We start from the raw sequence: 21856 nt of genomic DNA on the forward strand, positions 1-21856 counted from the left end.
ACTATACAGCAAGACCTTAATATGTGATTCACCTTATAACCACAAGCAGAAATCTACCTCTGCATCGTCCTCACGGCATTTTTTTTTCTGATTCTCATTGCTCAAGGGGAAATTCAGTTTCCATTCTGCTGTGTAGTTAGTGTCATCCAATTAAAGAACAGAAGAACTCACGCACATGCAGGCACGCAAGGCGAGATTGAAGCGTTGAACAAATTGTTCAGCTCTTCGGCTACACTGTAAAAAACACAACTTGCAGCAAAGGTAATTTTCACGTGAGCAAACTTTCAATATTTTGTTGAACTGCCCAAAATATCAAAGTTTGTTGCCTTGAAATTGTAATTTCTGTCAACTTTCTTTTTTTTTTTTGTAATTATTATTTACAATGTAGTGTGTTAGTGTGGTGGAGAGGTTTGCTTTGCAAAGTACACCATAGTCGTCAAAAAGCAGTCCAGCATCTCTCCATCAACCTTTTGCCATTGTATTTTTTTGGCCAGTAGCGCGATTCGGTCCGTGACGCTGCAGTACCGGTGTCCAAGTCCTCACAGATGAGGTTCTACCTCCCCAAAGTTAAGAACATGTTGTCAATTTGAATTTGAACGGTACTACATTAACAGTTTAACATTCTGATTGTGAAAGTTTGACCTTTTAATCTAATGAACTAAATCTGGATAATTTCCTATAATTTCACAATCTGCACGGATCTCAGTCTGATCGACATTAAGTGAATTTAACAGGAAGTCATACAAAATTAACCCTTTCATGCACCCTGTAACCTGATAACATGAAAAACTGCCCACTGCAGTATTGGCTGTCCGTGAAAAGGTTAAATTCAAATCAGACTATTGTTGGCAATATTAGCCTTCCGGAAACCTTTTCACGTGGCCAAACCCTCAAAACAACACATTCCCATATAAATAGCAAGTTTTGCTGCCAATTTTTTTTTTTTTTTTTTTTTGTCATTTTGTCAAGATTTTTGCTGATTTTAAATGATATCAGTTAGCGTTGCATTTGTGCTTGAACATGTCTTTGCTCCATTGGCACATACAAGCCTGCAAACTCCTCTTTGAAATCTACTTGTCTAAACCACATCTCTCATGTTAATTCAGGTTTACTAAAGCACAGTCATGCTGAAACGACACAATTGCAGGAGCTTGCTGTGAATCGGTTGTCTCCGCAAAAAAAAAAAAAAAATACTCCAGATTAAATGTGAAGGTTCTTGTTAATCTTGTTAATGCAGTCTTGACAGTGCAACGCTTTAATGACATGCTGCCCTTCTTTGTGCAATATTTAATCTTTTCTCAGCAGGCTTATGCATGTCTGACACAGTTAAGAAAGCTACTGAATCTGCATGAGGGACTTCGCATATTTGTGTGGGGATTCTGCAAAGGTTCCTGCCTTTCACTCTTTATATTGACGCCAATTTCACAGCTGGCAACTCTGCAGATTTAAGCGTCGAACTTGTTTCCATTTTTCACATGATGGTTTGCCACCTGTGACAATTGGTGCACCATGAGGTCTTTCATCTTGAACGTGCCAATGGTAAAAGAAGCATGTCGACAATCTTTATCAGTCCTCATCTACTGTACTTTTATCACGCTTTGTTATGCACTCTGCAGGTCTCTAACTGATCAAGTACAGGATGTTCTGACAGAGTGTGATAATAGCTGTGCAACAGAAAAGCATCCCCCAAGCATTTCAGTTTGGTCCCTACCTGACCTGGCGGAGTGACGGTGATGAAGGTGACAAGGAGCAGATCTACGTACAGTGGATCACACTTCTTGTAGACGAAAATGTCATGGCTCTCCTGTGAAAAGCACCTATGTCCATTTTTGTTGTTTTTATTTTTAACCGTAGTAGGGTAACACGTTGCAGATATCCCATTAACGAAAAAAAAATGGACATATGTTTCACAGGACAGCGACGATATACAGTTACTGCATGCTGTACCAAGAGACTGAAGCGGTTCATAACTTAACTCTTTGTCGCAGTTGGCAGGTACGTGTAACTTTTGTGATTTGTTGTTTCGTTAGCGTTGATGGAAATTACCCCATCTGGTTTCATGAGTTATAAGGTGATTTAGCGTTTACAGCATGTAAAATGCTTCTCTGGTTGAATGGATAGGTTCATCCTTTGTCATGTGTTTATTCTCACTGTGTGGATAGTCCAATGTCAGGATTAAAATATTCACATTTGCGGTGGTGTGTGTGTGTTGGGGGAGGGGGGTGGGTAGTTATACATTTTTTAATCATTTGTAAACGAAAATGATTTTTTTGGAAATAGTTTAATCAATAAGACAAACCAGTCATGAACATCATGAAGGATCCAGATTTTTTTTTCATATCAAAATAATTAATTTAAAAAGTATGCACATAGCTGTTAAAATGCCACGTGTCATTCAATAAATGAGACGATGACAAATCATTTCTGAACTTCTTCCATCATTACTGATTGTACAACTCAATTGAAAAAAAAAAGGATTTTTGAGAGGGGAGTAAAAATAAACACCTGAGATAATGTGGTTGCACATTTGTCTACACCCAGAGGATGTGGTTATGTTCGCAACTAAATAATCACATTCAAATTCTTGTTGAATGCGAGTCAGCCACCATTTAAATTGCTACCGATTAACCCGAAATACAGTTCAAAGCCCAGGTGTGTGTGCGTGTGCGTGTGTGAGAGAGAAATTGCACATCATAACTGTAATTGGAGCATTGGAGCAAAAAAAAAACAAAAAACAGTTGTTCCTTATTGTTCTTGTAGTGAACAATTTAAACAGATGCTGTCATGACCTAATATAGGTCTGTTAAGTTGTGCATACATACAACAGCTCACAAGTAGCACTTGCATGTACAATAGCTTTCACAATTATTTGCATTGTTTGGCATTACATCACGGGCGGGATGGTGATCGACTGGTTAGCACGTCCGCCTCAAATTGCAAAGGTCATGGGTTTGAGCCTGGGCTTGGGCCTTCCCGTGTATAGTTTGTTCTTCCACTCCTGCGTGGGTTTTCTTCGGGTAGTTTCCTTCCGCATTCCGAAAAACATGCACGGTAGGTTAATGGACCGCTCGAAATTGTCCGTAGGCATGATTGTTAGTGGTTGTTTGTCTCTTTATGCCCGGTGCTTGGCTGTCAACCAGTTCAGGGTGTTCCCCCGCCAACTGCCCAAAGTCAGCTGGGATAGGCTCCACCACGCCTGCGACCCTTGTGAGGATGAAGAGGTTCAGATAATGGGTCATCAGCCTTATTTGTAAATAACTATCTTGCAGGTTATGCCAAGCAGAGCGCACTGTGAGTTTGTTTTGGCTTGTTGGGCATGGAGTCATTCTTGAACAGAAATGCTGCATTAAATGAAGACCTCCAGTTCAGTATTTAAATCCCAACAGAAGAATCCTACCATGATGTTCTTGCATCACATCAGTACTCTAGCCTCTGCGTCGCGCCATCTGAAATCTGGTTCGACTTCATGATGCATGTAAGCAGTATATTTAGATGAATGAAGACTTTTCATGCATGGCCTATGGCTATGAATACATGTCTTGTGTCATCCGTCTCTAACTCACGCTATCAAACAAATTCACGATAGGTTTGCTGTTAGTGATCACGTCTGACACAACTTGACCGCCATGTTTTGCTGAACTTGCCATTTCATCGTAGAAATGTTCACTTCTTTTGCCTGCTTGTTTTTTGGACTTAATTTATTTTCATCCTTTTTTTAAGAGTCTGAGGGAGTTATCTTGATTTCCCCGTCTAAAACCTGGCTGGTCACCTCTTTGAGCAGCCTCATGTCATCCCGCAGTGACACAGCGATAAAGTAAGGGTTTGGTTTGAGAGTCAGACCGTAGCTGTAGCCGAGGCCGGGCGCCCTGGCCGGGTCTGTGCTAATGTGGCACTGGTGAACCAGAAGAGCTGTGAAGAGAAAGATCTGAAGCTTGGACAGCTCCTCTCCAATGCAGCGCCGCTTCCCCACAGAGAAGATGAGTACAGAGTTGCACATGTCCTTGTTCAGATCACCACTGGGTTGCAGGAAACGCTGGGGATCAAATTTCTCCGGCTCTGACCAGACAGCGGTGTCGTGATTGGACGACCACTGGTTGACAAAAACCACTGTGTTCTTTGGTACGGCGTAACCACTGATCGAGGTGTCTGTGGTAGTGTAGTGAGGAATTGTGAGCGGCACGAAGCTGGTGAAGCGCATCACCTCGTAGATGAAGGCCATGACATAAGGCAGCGCTTGCTGGTCCTCGATGGAGGGGAGGCGACTGCGGTCCACCACCATGTCCACTTCTCTTCGAAGACGCACCTGCATCTCCGGGTACCTAAATTCACAAGGAATCCACCATGGAGAAACAAGACAAAGTTATAGACATTCAAATTTGCAATTAATTCCATCTCGAGTAGGATTGCGACCACGTGCCTGATGCCATCCAAATTTTCAGGGTATCGCATTGCTGTTACCGTTTTACTTCTTGACACGATTACTATCATCTACTGTATTTTCCGGACGATAAGTCGCTCCTGAGTATAAGTCGCACCAGCCATAAAATGCATAATAAAGAACAAAAAAAACCATACATAAGTCGCACTGGAGTATAAGTCGCATTTTGGGGGGAATTTATTTGATAAAATCCAACCCCAAGAACAGACATGTCATCTTGAAAGGCAATTTAAAAAAAATTTAATAGAAAACAACGCGCTGAATAAGTGTACAATATGCTCACGTTACATTGCGCACAAACGACGAACTGAGAAAGTGCCTGGTATGTTCAAGTAACATATTAAGAGTTATTCATATAACTATAGCATAAAGAACATGCTAACAAGTTCACCAAACCATCAGTGTCACTCCAAATCTCTAAATCCAATGGAATCTTCATCCTCTGTGTCACTTTAAAGCAACTCCACCAATTCCAGAGGTAGAAGATGCAGTGCTTCCTCTTCTACGTCGCTTACATCAGACTCATCGTGGTTTTATCAACACAGGTCTAGAGCGGCCTCTTGCGGTTTAATGTGAAAGTAACATGTGAAATGATATAATGATGTGTTAATAAGTTCAACCATAAATCGCTCCAGAGTATAAGTCGCACCCCCAGCCAAACTACAAAAAAACTGCGACTTATAGTCCGGAAAATACGGTACTTCCGGCGGAGATTCTTCTTCTTTATCTTCCATTGAGAAGGCGGAGAAGAATTAGGATAAGAACAACGGTAGTCATGGCAACTTGCATCCGTTTCCACATGGATTTACAGGGCCAAAAAGGCGCATTAACTTAGCAGTATTGTACCTACGGTTACAGTGCAAGACAAAATTCTGATTCACGTCAGACGTTTTAAACTGAAAAGAAAAAATTGTAGGTAGTTATTAAGCGAACATATCGTCGCCCTCCTGTGGTGCCTCCACTCGTATTAATTTCTGAACACAGCCTATAATCAGCAACTTATGCTTCAACTGTTTACTTTCCTCGAGCTGTGTGATACACGGTGCTCTGGTAATGTGTTTTTGGTGGCACTCCGAATAAGCAAACGGTACATCTGAACAATGTTCTGAGTTTCCGAATGGTCTGAATGAAGCAATGCGCTCGGAGCGCATTTGCGAATACACCCATGACGAGGGAACCTGGATTTTGGATTTTTTGGGAGAGTGACAGGTTTTAATGTTCATGGTCTTGGTTTTTGCACAAGTACCACAAAGTAATGAGGCAACAACGGTACAAAATTGAATCCGTGATGGAGGGGATGTTTACACATATTTTCATGGTATCTGGGGACTGCTATGATATGCTGTGCCCTATATGTAATCAGCAACATCTGATCTTTCTTCTGAAATTGAGACATTTGCATTTCTGATTTTATCTCTTTTTTTTTTAAATTTTTATGATGTACTTGATATCGGCGCCATCGTTTGCCATTTATCAAGCCAATCAAGAACATGAAATTTGCTAAGATCATTTAGGAGCCTTTTTTTGTTTTGCGCTACACTTACCACAGAGTCTCACGGATGAGGTCTTGGACAAATATGAAGATGAAGATATGTCAGCGCTTTGCGTGTGGGCTCATGCATTCAATGGGGTCTGCTCTGTACTTCTCAAGGGGGCAAATTTGAATGGTATGTGTGGGTTTCTGTGAAAAGATGTGTAGCGTCATACAGAGGTACCTGGACTTATAAGTGCCCCAGGTTACCGCGTTTTTGAGATACAACCCGTCACTCAATCAGTTTTGTGTTTTAAATTGCGAGCAAGCATTTCACTTACAACTGCTTCAAACACTCCACCACGCCCGCGAACTTCACAACACCCGGCCACTATCCGTTCATGTGCTGACCTTCCTGTGCGTCTGTTGTTTTGTGCTCACGTTTTATTTTTTTTTTGTGGAGGTATTCCGCAAAAATTAAATTATAACCAGGAGTCCTAAGAAAGTGATGGTGTCCAATGAATGAAAAGCTGAGTGTGACATACATTTAATGAACTTGGTAAAGCATCATGAGTTTAGTGGTTTAGTTTATGATGTGCACTGAAGGCAAAAAAAAAAAAAAAAAGCGAAATTTAGTTCAATGAAAGTAATTTGAAAAAAAATTAGCAATTTAGGAAAATTGTTATTCTTCACACTTTACAGTAAAATATTGTATTTTCTTTCTTTGGAAAAAAAAAACTCACGGTCCCGCTTTACACTGTAAAAAAATCACAAGTTGTATTTTTGGTGGGTTAAAACGGTTGTTGAAGTTGGAATAACATTAAAATATCAATTATTGACAATTTTGGCAACAACATTAGCACAACAAAGTAAGTTGCTTGCCTCAAAAAAAATTGCTGAGCTGTTTTTACTGACCTTTAGTTTTAAAACTCTTATTTCTTTGTTACAAATACAGGAAAGTCAATTTTCACATGAGCAAAACTTAAAAAATAGTTTGATGAATTGCCCAGCATCAAATTTTATTCAACTTTGTTGCCTTGAAATTTTGAGTGCACTCCGTTTATTTCTTTTTATTAGATTTATTTTTGCATTGTAGTGCCTCAAAATATTTTAGCATTGTTTTTCCCAAATTCTTTGGATGTTACAATGTCAGTAATGTTCATATATTCGTGTTATTTAAAATGAGTACCCTAGAGAGAGGAAACTGGCTTACTTGACAAGGATGAGAATGATCCACTGCAGCATTGTTGACAACGTGTCTTGACTTGCTCCAAATATATCTGCAACAGTGGCTGACACATAGTCCTTGTCCGATCGGCGGCCAGTTTTCTCGCTGACTTTACCCAAAGCCACAATCAAAGCATCCGTCATGTCCCTAATGGTGCTCGATTCAAAGGATTTCCTGTGCGCCGTCACCTTTTCGAGAATGAAGACGCAGAACTCCCGGTTGAGCATCTTGAAGTTGTCAAACAAAGTTTTGATGGGGTTGGGGAAGTACTGGAGCCAGGGCATCACGTCCACGATGCTCCCTGCGCCGACAGTCTTCGTGAACTGGCTGTTCCTGCCCACCACCTGACGGAACTCCACGTCGTCGTACGAGTACCTCTTGCCGAAGCACACCGCGCTCATGATGTTGGCCGTGGACACCACCAAGTCCGCCAGGGGCACGAAGAACGTGTGCTGCTCGGTCTTGCGCACGAAGAGCTCCAGAAGCTCTTTAAATTCGGAGATAATGTGTCGCTCAAATGTGTTCTTGGTCTGCTGGTTCCCCGTGGAGAACATCCTCACGGTCGAATGGGCCACCCTGCGGTGCACCTTCCACCAGTCCGATGTGGTGGCGAAGGCGAGCCCGTTCCCGTTGGACACGTACTGGAACGAGGTGAAATCGGGTCTGCCGGCAAACTCCGAGCCCTGTTTGATCAACGCCTGTTTGATGGATTCCCCGTTCAGCACCACCACGCTCCGGGAGCCCAGTTTAATCTGGTAGACGTTGCCGTATTTCTCTACCAAGCGCGCGAAATACAGGTGCGGCGCTTTGCCGATTTGCGCCGCGTTGCCGATGATGGGCCAAGGGAACGGACCAGGCAGGCGCACAACCGAGCGCTGCTGGAACCAGCGACACACTTGGAGGGACAGCAAGTAGGTGACACAAGTCACTAACAGGCTCATCAGAAACAATCCGCCGCTCTCATCCAGCTTCAAAGCCATCTTGACCACCCTGCAGTGGGGAACGGCATCAATTTTAAAAGTCGCGTTATGGCGTGAGATACAGGATCGAAATCTAGCAATTATAATATAGACACATATATAATATTTGAAAAAAAATATTCATCTAAAGTTTCTCTCTGTTCTGAACAAACTATATATTTGCATTAATTCATCCAGCGGTCAAATCTCAAATTGCGCAGCCTGTTGCGCTGCCTGCTCTGCCTTTGCAAAGGTCCCAACATCGTAGCTAGTCAACGTCTTTTTTTTTTTTTTAAGATGTCATTATAGAGGGTGTCACACCACCCTGCAAACATCACCACCTCCAAGCAGCAGCACTCCCAACAACCTCCCTCCCCTCCCCGCATGCTATATAGGCAGGTAACCGGCGTCGCATTAGCCTGGCAAGCCAAACCCATTTTCTTTCTGCACGAGAGAAAGAAATCAATCGCTGGTACAGCGTTGAGTCTGCATTTCTAGGCGAGCGTCGGATGTCCCACTGCAGTTAAGTTCAAACACAAAGATGCAGAAGTCATGTTGTTGTCAAATGGATAGACTACTATCACTATCATTGTTTTATTGTTTGTGCACTACTACTCATAATAATACTAATTGTTATTGTTATTATTACTATTACAGCGAATAATGATAACCATAACAATGATATGATTTTATTTTTAGTGGTAGTGTAGTAATAATAGTAGGAGTGGTATAGTTGATGCAATTAAATGAAATTCAACCGTAGCATATTAAAATGAATTAAACGGCAACATGAAATCAGAATAAATATCGATTAACACAATATAGAAAAGAGGTGATCAAACTTCTTCCGCCCTTCTTGCCCCTCCCCCTTGTTTTTATTGTAGAAAGATAAGTAACTCCAAGTGTTCCCTTTATTTTTTGATATCTCTGTAGTCTGGTTTTACAATGATTAAAATATTGTGATGTCATTAACATTGTGTAATATTTTGGTGACGTCAATCAATTAATTAATCAAAAATATAGTAGAAAATACCTGTAAATATGCTGCAGTATAGTTTTACACCACAGGCATATATTACTTTAATGTCATTTTAATAGCATGTAGGCCACAGATAATTTTTCAATGATGTTCCTTTCCATCATCCCTGTTATAATGATGCTCAGATTTCTTTCTCTGTTTTCTTTTCTTTTTTCATGCGAGCAACATGATGCATGAAGGAGCAGTAAAATTTTTAAAGGTCATTCGGATTACGAGGCACAATTAAAGGGAATTTTGGGTGTCCTTTCCAATTAAGCCACCAGATGGAGGCGAATCCTACATTGTGAAGCATTAGTAGCTAATTAACAATGAGTACCCAACACACGAGGAGGCCGTGTGGCCATCGCTGCCTCATGCTGGTCTCTGTCCTTTCCGTCATCTCTGTTGCAGGATGCAGTCTTGCCGCCTGTAGGGTGACATAGCTTTGTAATGTGAGTCAATGGAGTTGATGTTGGATGTGGATGTTTTGCAGACTGCGTTGATGTGAACTGCGGCTGCTCTCCTCGGGCCTCCTGGTCGTGCCTGTTGGCCGAGTGGGATTTGGTGATCCGCTTCAGCACCGCGGACAGCAGCTTATATCACTCTAATGATCGCCAGTGAAGCCCATCATCCATCCATTTTCTGTATCGCTTGTCCTCACAGAGGTCACGGGTGAACTAGAGCCTAGCCTAGTTGACTTTGGGAAAGAGGCGGACTACACTCTGAATTGGTTGCCACTTAATCCCGGGCCATTTATATGATTTACAACCGCTCACACTCACATTCACGTCTACAGACAGTTAGTCAATATAATGTGTATGTTTTTGGAAAGTGGGAGGAAGCTCCAGTACCCCAGAGAAAACACAAGCAAGCTCAGGGAATACATGCAAACTCCACACAGGAAGACTCAAACCTCAGAACTGTGAGGTAAATGTGCTAACAGTAATCCATTGAACAAACCCCATAATTATTGTTACCAGTAGAGTAGCATTAGCCTTAGTATTAAAATATTCCTGCTGATATTATGACATTAAATGTTTACTTTTTACCTGAATGCATTAATACAAAGTATATTTATCCACAATAATGAATTTCAATGAATCCACCTCCAGTCAGTCTGTTTGCATCCTATTTTTAATCAAAACGTGGCCATGATGTTCCTTGTATTTCATTGTAAGTAACGTTACAAAAGACCTAATAATGAACCAACATTTAAACATGATAATAATGATATGAATGATTTCTCCAGTGCTCAAAATTAAAGTGTTAATGCATATCAACTGTTTATGCATATCAATAAAAAAATAAAACAGGCATGATGTCGACAAGCAAGACCTTCAAGACAATTTTGATGTAAAGTGAGCTTACCAAGTGTCCAGTTTTCTTCTCTCGAGGAGTGTCACACAAGTTGAGATGCTAGTGCGGTAGTGAATTTGTAGTTAGAAATCGGTCCAGGAGGGTGGAGACAAGCCAATGTGTGGACTGAATCCAGCCTCCTTTACTTGCTCATAAACCAAGATTACACAATGTTACCTCTGCATTTTTCGTTCGAAAGGACATTTATTTACAAACGGATGCCATCTATTCTCCCTCATTTGGTCTATCTTACATTATAATTTCACATAATTGAAGTTTACCCCCTGCCTACTTTCTTTCTATATCAATGTCACAAGATTTATTAGAACACCAAGGACTACCGAAAAGATTTGATCTGAGCTGAATAAGCTGTGAGAAGCCACTGGTATGTGTTGAATATTAACATTTGGGCTTCAAAGTTCTTGGGAAACTAAGCCTACACTGTTCTGGTTTTTCTGCTACATATTCATCAATAATAATAATAATTATAATAATAATAATAATAAAAATAATAATAACCTAATAACCTAAATAATCAACTCTGTTAACTGTAACCACAGCAACAGGTCTGCAGGTAACAGGGTTGTAAATCCGGGCCATGTTAGTTTTCTTTCAGGAGTAAGAAGCTAGCTGTTTAGCTAGCTGTTTAGCTAGCTGTTACTGCTGACCAAGAGGACAAACTACATTGTAAAAGTATGAAAAATAGAAGAGAGGACATTCCTTTGCTCTGCCCATTCTTTAGGAAAATGGTTTGATGATGTCAAGTACAGCGTATCATTCGATTCAATGCTTTCCTCTTCTTTGACAAAAGCTAAAAAAGTTATGGTAACTGGGTTGCGTGCATGTTGTGGGATACACATTCCATGAATAATAATTATTAATGAAAATATTACGTTTATTAAAACAAATGTTCCCACAGCTGCAAGAGAGAGAAATGACACAAATAAAATCAAAAACATTTACATTTCATTTGAATTGTTTTATTTGAGATCCAGTTTGGTTTTTGGGGGGTGGGATAAGAGAAAAGTTCCATTGTAGGGGGTACTCCAGACTCTTTGGTATTTTTAAAAAACTATTTTCAAGTATTACTTTCTCTTAGTTTTTTTTTTTTTTTTTTTTTTTTAACTTGGTCTTGGGACAAGCAACTGTACTCACAAACTGCATGTTTTTGTATTTTGTATGCGGTTTATTTGATGGGTGGGGTGTAAAATGTCCTCCAATTCTGGAGTGACCTAACTATTGAGTCTTTGGTAATTTGTTATTAATTCTAGTCATTCCTCTTTTGTCTTTGATTCAAGGTCAACCTCTTGTACAGAGGTACAATGTGAAATCAAGGTCAAGAAAACCAATGGAAGTGAGTGGATAAAACCTCTTAGCCTTTTTGTGTAAACCCCACCCATTATTTATGTAACAGTAACTTTTACCACAGCTTCTAAATGAGTTTCTGTTGCTGACACCTTGCTGCACCTGTTATTTCCTGGTCTGTTTGACTAGTATTCTCTGTTTACACTGTCAGTTTCATCTGCTTCATGTCACTTTTGTCTGGCTCATCAATCTCGCATGCTCTGCCCTCTTTGTCAGACTCCAGCCTCTCTGCTGTCTGACCTCCCGAGCATCTTACTCTTGGCAACTTATTTTAACATGGTCGGTTCCAAAACACACACACACACACACACACGCACACACACACACACACACATACAAGACAGAATGTCAGCAAGAGTGTGTGCGCGTGTGTGTATGTGTGTGTGTGCGTGCGTGCCTGCTCTCAGGGAGGGACCTGGTGATCCTGAACATCCCACTCATGTGACCAACTTTGTTCATTTAGAAGGGCTTTAGTTAAAATACTACCCACTCTCGAGCATGTTTAATCCACCACAATAAACACATATTCCACGAAAAAAATTGTTTTGACACCCACGCAAATCTTTCTTCAGTGAAAGGGAAGGACACAACAGTTTTTGTTAACTCTCCTCAATGTGGTGTTCTAATAAGAAATATATACTCTCGTTATTTTGTAGGTCCGCTATAATTCGAGTCTGTTCTTCTCTGTTTGTCCATTTTGTCTTGAGTTTTTCCTTCTGACATTTCGAGCACATTCAGCAAGTGTACTGGTCTATTGAACATAATAGATCTCCTTTGAAGCTTTCTTTAAAATGCAATGCATTATAAAATGCTTATATTTCCTGTAAAGCAACCAGTTGGTTTGCACATAAGCCTCCTTGAGCCCTTAAACCTCACACGTCTTGGTGTTTGGATGCCGAAACCTAATCCACACATAGAGTAGATGCTGTGAGGTGACTGCTGGAATTGCACAGACAGTCGCCTCTGCCGTTGGCTACCAAAGAAAGCGCCTCCGTGCGAATAAGCTCAGTCTTCACAGCGGTTCCTTTTGCTACGTGACTGACAGTTCAATTGCTCATCGCGTGTGAGTGAGAATGGAGGTCAGGGAGGAGTTGGCAGGTAGGTGTGTACAGGTGATGATTTACACCCGCAGCAAAGGTAAAGTTACACTGTCACGTATGTCTGACCTGGTCGGGCTGCGTCTTTTTTTCTCCTTCCGTTACGCATTATCTCACACAGACCAACGGAGAAAAGTGAGTTTTCACAGTATAGTGCGCTCTGGTTCCTCGAGAGCTGTATGGGGTCAAATAAAGGATATCTTATCTTATCCTGCCTGTTTTAGATCCCTGCGTACTCCAACATACCTGATTCAAATGATCAGCTCATCAGCAAGCTCTGCAGGGGCCTGAAATTATCATGAACAGTTGAATCAGGTGTGTTGAAGTAGAAAACAGGCAGGACACGGCTCTCGATGAAACGGAGTTCCCTACCCCTGGCATAGTGAATATAGCCATCCATTTCTTTGATTTCTATCAGGCCTTCAGTGGAAGTACAGTATACACGTAACCTCAGAGCACTTCCTCAGCTTATCTCACTCTCCACATCTATGCTGTGAACCTGTGGAGGACTACCGGGGCCTCCTATTGGAAGGATTTGAGAAACATGTAAAGTCGTCACGCACATGTGCTTCATCATCCATTTGTCAGCACTGACAACTTCACTAAACACGGCTGTACGCCTCTGGGGACAGCACATGAAAAGGTTGTGATGACAAAGCTCCACTTTTGACAAATGAAGCCATATTTTAAAATATAATCAATGTTTTAAAACATTGAAATAGAATGAGAATGTGTTTTTCACTCCACTATCATGAGACTGATTCAGTGAGTTTTTTGGTCACAAGATAAAATGTTTATTTTTGCTTTTTTTTTTTTTTTTATAATCTCATAGTTTATTAACTTGTGAATGAACATCCTACTTTTTTTTACTTGTCATGTCATTTTCTAGTTTTTGCTGCTGCTGGATACTAGAACTTTCTTCTGATTTCAAGCACCTTAACCATTGTAAGGGTTTCAAGCTATCTTTGTATTTCCTAATTCAATGCCCAAAAAATGTAAACTATTTTGGGGGAATTGTACTCTAACAATTAAAGAAAAAAATTCTGAAAATAGTCCAAAAAGGTTCAACAATGAAGCCTGTCCCATTAAAGGATATGAAAAAAAAAAAATCACAAGTAAAAGTTTGTGAATTGCCTTGTTGTTTCAACTGCAATGCAACAGTGTTTACATTATGTAACTTCAAGATTCATTCAATACAGAAACGCTCACATGACATTTTTGTGCTCTGTTTTGCAGTGCCATCTTTTTAATGACTCACTATTAAAAGAGATGAATCAACCTGCCGCAGTGTGGACCTTTGACCACCACGGCAGGCGAAAAAGCATTCTCTGTAGGTTATGTTTACGGGTAAAGTACTTTGGTCCGACTTCGTGCACCTCATTACGCCTCATTGATGGTCGAACGACTTGCACTCACTCCCACACCACTGCACTATTTTGTTCTTTGCAGAATGAACTGCTGCCTCTCCAAGTTCTGTAGACGGGTGTTAATGAGAATCGCGATGACCTTGTAGATGAACTGAGCATTCATTGAGGTAGCTCTTTGGACTTTTTTTTGTTTTGTTTTGTTTTGTTTTTGTCTGGGCCAAGTGCTACTGAGGCCCTTGCCAAAGCGTAACCAGCAGCCCGTGAAGGCATCTCCCCTCGATTCTCACACTCAAAGGGCATTTTCCCCCTTGAATTCCAAATGGAAGTGCAGGCCAGACTTTTTTTTTTTTTTGTTTTGTTTAACTGGAGGAAAACCTTTTCAATCCAGTTGAACTCTTGCTACTTCTTTGCAAAGAATAGGGGGGCTTAATAAGAGTTTAACCGCATGACTGCGCATTTCAAATCCATGCCAGTTAAAAAGGCTTAGCTGGCATCTTCTCTGGTGCTGTCTGACAACAGTTGTCATCCATCATTATTTTAATTGAAGAGACTTCATGGAGAATAACTTGTGTGTGTTGATGATTTCATGAAGGTTGAGGTGTTTTGCTTTCATAGGTGACTGTGGCTAAGGTATTGATGGGATACTGTATACAGGTATATATATTTTTTCATTTCCATAGCTCTTAATGCTGGTGAGAGTGAGACATGGGCTGGATATTCACATGAATGTGCATTATCTTATTTATAATAAAGCAATGTGCAACATTTGGACATCGAAAATATAATCTGGGAATCTAATAGAACCCCCACCGTGTGATGTCATATTTGTACACCGTTTTTAGGCTCGAGCTGGCGGTCGAGTGAGTGACATAACAGAGGCAAAATAATCGCTAAATCCATTATGTGTTGCAAACAAGCGTGTCTCTTTATTAGCGGCTAGCAAGCTAAGCGCTAACTTAAAAACTTTGACGACATACAACGAGACAAGTTTATCAGGACATCTGGACACAAACAACCAATAATTATACGACTCTTGAAAGCATCAAAGTCCCCCCGAGTGTAGGGACTCTTCTTTGCAATCAAATTATTCACAATGTGATAGCTCACTTTGTGGAACAAACTGGCTTCATATGATTTTGAAAGTTTGTCCAAGGAGTCGGCATTTTCCCGTCGTCTTTCCCTCCAACCAACTTCAGGTTTTCAACATACAGTGGTACCTCTACTTACGAAATTAATTTGTTCTGAAAGAAATTTCTTAACTCGAAAATTTTGTCAGTGGAGGCGTGTTTTTCATGTAAATGCCTTAATCCGTTCCAAACCCCTCAAAATTCAGACAAAAATGTCCAAAGCATAAAAATGCATCAAAATATGTAACAAATACAAGTTACAATTAGATTATTGCACAATAAATGAGAGTTGTGCATAATGTAAAACACAGAGAACAGAATAAAGAATGATGGTCATTTAACTTTTAACTGCATCCTCGTTTTTTTTTTTTTTTTGCCCTCTTTAGTTCATGTTCTTTCTCAGAAGTAGGTTTTGGCTCGAGTTCTGTAAAGAACTCATCCAAGGGCGTTTTCTTTTGTCGGCTTTCAACAATCCTTTGAAAATGTCCATGGCAAACATCAGCATCGTGAGCGATCGTCCGACTGGTGAACACTTTTTCTGGGTGATTTATATTTACGTAAACTACTGGAACACCTCATAGTCCGAGGGGCGAATGACGCTGCATAGACACATATCTATCTATCTACACACATAGACACATATGGTAGAGGTCCCTCTTAGCCAATGGGATGCCAGGAAGATGCTAGGTAGTAGCCAATGGCAAAGCAGCTATTAGTATGTTGCGTTCAGGAAACTCCGAGCTGCAAGTCGCTGCCCATACTATATTTTTACCTTTCGTATCTTGAAATTTCTTTCGTAACAAGAGGCAATATTTTCTTGTTGAGCCGTATCGTAACTAATTTCGTATTAAGAGACGTTTCTTAAGTAGAGGTACCACTGTATTGACTTCAGGCAACTGTTTCTAATGAGTCAACGTACTGGACAGTTGTCCTTATAGTGACCTTTTTCACCAAGTTAGAAATAAGTAGACAGATAACCGATAACGATAACAATGGATAAGGGCTCTCTTTGTACTTTCGTTCCGCGTGCGGGCCGTCGAATATGTGAGCGGAAACCAAGCATTGTGGGTAAAATCTAACATCTACATGTTATGGGACCAGTGCAGCTGCAGTCAAGAGAAATGCTACAAAATGAAGAAAATAGACTGTTGGGAATAAATCAATAATTATATAATTTCATGGAACAAGAAATTAGGTCGATGTACGTCTGATGGTGTTAAGGCAGAGAAGACTTTACTGGCCTTGACTGTTGGCCACTGGTTGACGTTAAGTGAATCCCATGCACAAAACCTTTTCCGGTAGCCAGGCTTAAAGATACAAAGCAAGAAAAGCTGCCGCAGCTCCTTCCCGTGCCCAGTGAAGTCTAATCTGATCTCCTCTCTGCAGGATGACAGTGTTGCTATTCTAACCCAAACTGGACCTGTCATTAAAAGTCACAGAAGCTTAGTGATGATCTTCTCTCTGGTGTGTACCTCTTTCCCTCTGTGAGAGGTCAGAGGTGAGACAGCACTCCAAAGGAGACTGCCTCTCCTCAAAACCCCCTCCCATGCATTGTCTTTGGAAGTTTTACAAGAATGTAATGATGACAGACAGTCAAGCTAAATGGGCGGCAGCCTGCAGAGGTGGAAGTCACGCAAGGTGCTGTTTCGTGTCCGAGGCACAGCATGAATATGCTGTAATGGATACAATGGCTTTTAAAGAAGTTGAAACAGTGACTTGAGGTATCAAGGCAGTCGATTTTATTGGGATTAAGCGAAACATTTCAAAAGCCTAATGTTGAATCTTTTTCCAATAAATTACATGAAGCCTTTGAACTTAAAAGGTTTCTGAGTTCTTTATTTGTCCACTTTTATAAAGATGGAAAACCTGCAAAAGGCAAAATTAAATCGTGGGATTTTGCGGCATCACGCAAGGCAACTCTTTGGGCCACCATATCGCATGGAGCCTCAAATCCTTCCAACTACAACATGACCAAGGTGTGTACGTCAACTTCTCTCACAATCCTTAAATTTTTTTTAGATGCAATTTTATATTGTGTGAGAATGTTGAAAGTAGGAGAGACTGTAGCCTGCCCAAGTGATGAGTACCCCACAATTTTAATGGAACATCACAGGTTTCCTCATTTTTGGGGACAGCTTCCTCATAACACAATAACTGGTTTGGCCTTCATCATCCTGCATGCAAGGTTTTCAAGGTGCCATTAATTCTGAAAGTGAGGTGAAGACAGCACTGTGTGAGTTCAAAGTTGGAGAGAAACAGGACGTGATGCTGTCCGAGGAAATGTGATTCCGGCATTTAGGTGGAATTACATTTGAAATGTGATTCCGACTACTAGGCGGAGGTGTTCATTGAAACCTTTTACCCGAAAAGATGTAAGTGGTTCAAATGACTATAGGCCGATTGCAACAGCTTCAGTGAGTGTAAAATGATGAGAAATGCTGATGTTGTTTCACACTCGAAAACACTCGATGAACAGCATGCTTCTCTGGACCAACATCAGTTTACAAATCAGGTCGACAAAGGGAACAATAAGCATCAAACTTTAAATGCTCTTTAACACACAGAGAAACAAAACCTTGAATTCAGGGTTACCATCATTCCCTGGCGGCTGGTATCACAGCTGCAATATATATTTTGGCCTGAGCTCAACTGTCTGCAACTGCAATCTGGATTTTCTGACCAACCACCCCAAACATTCAGGCCATCACCCTGAACATCAGCATTTGGCAAGGATATGAGCTGAGCTCTGTGGCTTTCTTTTTTTTATTTTTTTAACCCCCATGACCTTCATTAAGGTTTTGCGATGACACAAAAGTCATGCTGATCAATGGCCATGATGAGTCAGCCTTTAGCGCTGAAGTGAAAATCCTGCCATGTCTGTCTTGCAGTGATCTTATTTTAAATCAAAACATAAAATGTGCGGGGATTTGGTAGTGACCAAGACTGTGCTCATCATTGACAAGGCTCCGGAATTAGTCTAGTTTCAAATTCCTTGGAGTCCATATTACAGAGGACTTTTGCAAAACCACTTCCTGCAACCGTGCAGCAGGTACAAAGCAAAAGATACACCAAACAATTATTGGCACTCCTTCTTTCTGGTCAGAAGCATCATGATTATACAAAGTACGTACAAAAAGTACAGGGCTGCCGCTAACCAAATTGGGGCCCGATGCACAATTTCATTTGCATGGTGTTTCTAATGGCCGTTTCTCATTCCCCTTAAAATATTTGGATTCGAATTTCTGGGATTATCATAACTATGGGGCGGCACGGTAGTCGATTGATTAGGAAAATACGCCTCACAGTGCAAAGGTGCAGGGTTCGATTCCGGCTCCGGCCTTCCTTGTGTGGAGTTTGCATGTGCTCCCCATGCCTGCGTGGGTTTTCTCCGGGTCCTCTGGTTTCCTCTCATATTCCAAAAATATGCATGGAAGGTTGATGGAACACTTTAAATGGTCCCTAGGTGTGCGTTTAAGCGTGAATGGTTGTTTGTCTGTGTGTGCCATGCGATTGGCTGGAAACCAGTTCAGGCTGTCCCCTGCCTACTGGGATAGGCCCCAGCGCACCCGCGACCCTTGTGAGGCTAAGCAGATTCGAAAATAGATGGATGGATGGATGGTCACAACTATGCTATTTACTTTTTTTTTTTTTTTTTTTTAAACAGCAGATCTCCATGAGAAAAAAATAACGTGTTTCAAAAAATCTGATGGAATTGTAAATAATGCTGTAATGTATATCACTGCTCCGCAACACAGAAAAATACTAGTTACTACTTTCCTATTATTACAATTGTAATTTTAATAGGCTCCTTGTATCAAAACAACTCTTTATCTTTAGTTCAACTGTTTTTCCTCATTTCTGCACTTTCTGTACCTTATGCAGTTTTCATTACCAGCTAACCACCTCCACCAAAAGCCATCTAGGCATTTCTCTGCATCCTAAGTTTACCATCCCGATTTCTAGTGGCCAACATGAGCTACATGGTGCTCAGAAGATATTCAACATTTTAATAACCCCCTGCTGTTTTTGTTAAGCCCCCTTTGGTCCTTTAATGAGTGGAAGCTATTGTTAATAATAATGCAGTTTCTGATGACTTCTTATGTTGTATGTCATTAAGTTCATATCTGAACATTGGTCACAAAATACAAATAACTCAAATGATCTCAGCCATCGGTATCATTTTACCATCTATTGTCCATCTTGTGTATTCATGGATGGAGAAACCCAAACAAATGCAGTGTTTATCCTCTGAAGTGTGACTTATTTTGCCAGTCATGTGAAAACAAAGGGTGTATAAAATGCTCAGCCACAACAGTGGGATGATCTGATTTGGCAGCACAAGGAATTGAATGTTACAGGCAGATCACAGTAGTTTAGTCTGACAGTATGTCTCCATTTGTTTACACTTTCTGGAAATTGATATCAGATTACAAGTATCATAAGGAAAATAATGGCTGGGTCATTTTGTTTTTTGTTTTTTTGACGGAATTCATTTCAAGCGGCATTGTTTTATTTTCTCCTTACTCACATCGCTCGCCTGAGGAATATGAATTTCTGCATTTCAGAAGTCTCAATGACATCATCACCACTGCAGGTTGGCTGAATGTTACAGAGATACACATTTGCATTGCATTTTCTCATTTTGACCATCTGTTTTTGCATTTTCCAAGCAATGAACCTTACTTGGCTGGAAGTCATTTTGTTCAACCTCAGATGGCAACGCATGGAGTGAGAATGACAATTAGATGAGCATGTTGTAGATTTGTCCTTTTGTGTGTTCAATTTCACGTGCATACTGTATCATTTTAGGATTTTACATTTTTGTTTTCACAATACCTATACTGACTGTGCATCCATGTATTGTCAATGTAAGGCAGACTCTTTAAATTGCCATCAAGACCAAGATACCAATGTTTATTTATTGCAGTTATTATAGAGTATCAGCAAGCATCAAATGATGCAAAAGTATTTTAAGAAAAATAATAATTAAAAAATATATATAAGATGCCACATTCAGTAACAAGGGCAACACTCGGCAAGTCACCTATTGGGCCACAGTAAAACATTGCAAGCTGTTTACCGATGTTGCCATGGCAATAAATCTACATATTTTAACATTTACATTTACTGTAATTTCCACTTCAGGTCTTCAGTGGAAATGTACAATTTCAACAAACTGGAATCAAATTAAGACTTTATAAAAAAAGAAGTTTGAATATTGTAATGCAGTTATCTACACCAATTTTGAGTCTCTCTCTTCTGAGTCTGTTAGTTTCTCTTCTCTGATTTACACTCAAATAAATGGTGGCTTGAGATCACCATGGCTTGTAAAAGGCATTGTTTGATCATTTTATTTTAGTGTAACGCTACGTGCTAAGGCTAGTGCTAACACAGCAGGCATTGTTCAGCCTGTTCCACACTTATCGTATATGACAAAAATAGGCAATCCAGGTTCGTCTCGGAAATGATGGGAGCAATTAAGTGTCATTAAAGGATTCTGAAGCTGTGAGCCATGTAAAATTACTCCCTGTTATCCCAGTTGTTTAATGCATCCACCACATTTTGATTTGAAGTTGCAAGTCTCCTGAGACACCTCCCACATGTATTGATTTATTTGTTTATTTGTTTATTTCAGGGAATAGATCCTCAGATACATCCTGTCAAGGCTTCATGGAAGAATTTAAGGAACTTGATGTTTTGATGTCTAACCCTACCTTAGTTTGTGTAGTGTTTCGGCGAAAGCATGACCCAATTCAGTTGCGTGTGACAAACATAACAATAGGCAGTATCATTGTACCTCTGCTCGAAAGCGTTCCTCTGGGGCTCTATTTTGCAACTTTTGAAAAAATAGGAAATGTGTGAAAAGGCTCAGAAAGTTCCGGAAGATGAACCGTCATCATGCAAGATTTGTTCTGTGAGCACCTATAAGGATAATGTGAATCTACTTTTCTTTTTCTTTGGCTTTTTGTGTTATCTCGTCCCAGTGATGGCAAAAAGGCAATTTGTGGTGATAAAAATGGAAGAGGAAATTGAACTGATCCCATGTTATGATCGAACATACGTTTGTGCCTCTCATTAATACTTATGGTGACATAACATCTTTATGCTACTTTCTACTAGAGCAGGGGTGTCAAACTCATTTCACATGGTGGGCCACATACGGCCTCGGTAGATGTCAAGTGGGCCGGACCATTAAAATGATACAATACTTTGCTATAAATAACCAAAACAATATGTCTTTCCTTTGTTTTGGTATAAAGAAGCACAAGAACATTAGGAAAATGTTGAAATTTAATGAACATATCTTTTACAAAACATTTCATGAAGCACCTTACATTTCCTTCGACAAATGTGCAATTTACTTTTATCATTCACATATATGCATTGCAACTGATCCCACTGATTGTACAAACTTTAACAAGTAATTGGT

The 21856-nt window shown here is 40.4% G+C and overlaps 1 protein-coding gene and 2 long non-coding RNA genes across 3 annotated transcripts in view; 1 reads left to right on the top strand and 2 right to left on the bottom strand.

Moving 5' to 3' along the window:
* Positions 1-3197: 3197 nt before the first annotated feature.
* cyp1b1 (cytochrome P450, family 1, subfamily B, polypeptide 1) lies at positions 3198-10908 on the bottom strand. The gene is made up of 3 exons (XM_019882070.1): positions 10483-10908; positions 7123-8127; positions 3198-4319 (listed from the first exon to the last, which is right to left on the bottom strand). Exons 2-3 carry the CDS (start codon positions 8115-8117, stop codon positions 3716-3718), a joined length of 1599 nt encoding a protein of 532 aa, XP_019737629.1. The 5' UTR covers positions 8118-8127; positions 10483-10908; the 3' UTR covers positions 3198-3715.
* Positions 8728-10395, top strand: LOC109523139 (uncharacterized). Its single transcript, XR_002169708.1, has 2 exons — positions 8728-8828; positions 8860-10395. It is a non-coding gene; the product is annotated as an uncharacterized LOC109523139 (long non-coding RNA).
* Positions 10909-17989: 7081 nt separating the features above from the next.
* LOC109523140 (uncharacterized) overlaps positions 17990-21856 on the bottom strand; it is a 15148-nt gene continuing 11281 nt past the window's right edge. The window contains exon 3 of the long non-coding RNA XR_002169709.1: positions 17990-18001. This is a non-coding gene — a long non-coding RNA (uncharacterized LOC109523140). The remainder of the gene's footprint in view (positions 18002-21856) is intronic.

This window comes from Hippocampus comes, unplaced genomic scaffold (assembly GCF_001891065.2).
Source record: "Hippocampus comes isolate QL1 unplaced genomic scaffold, H_comes_QL1_v1.1 scaffold36, whole genome shotgun sequence".
NCBI lineage: Eukaryota > Metazoa > Chordata > Actinopteri > Syngnathiformes > Syngnathidae > Hippocampus > Hippocampus comes.

What these genes read in the sequence shown, in the direction of transcription:
- cyp1b1 (XM_019882070.1), bottom strand. Translation starts at nt 8,117, where the DNA reads ATGGCTTTGAAGCTGGATGAGAGCGGCGGATTGTTTCTGATGAGCCTG. An exon ending in ATCATTCTCATCCTTGTCAA is followed by an intron (nt 4,320 to 7,122) that starts GTAAGCCAGTTT and finishes TTGTGAATTTAG; the next exon opens with GTACCCGGAGATGCAGGTGC.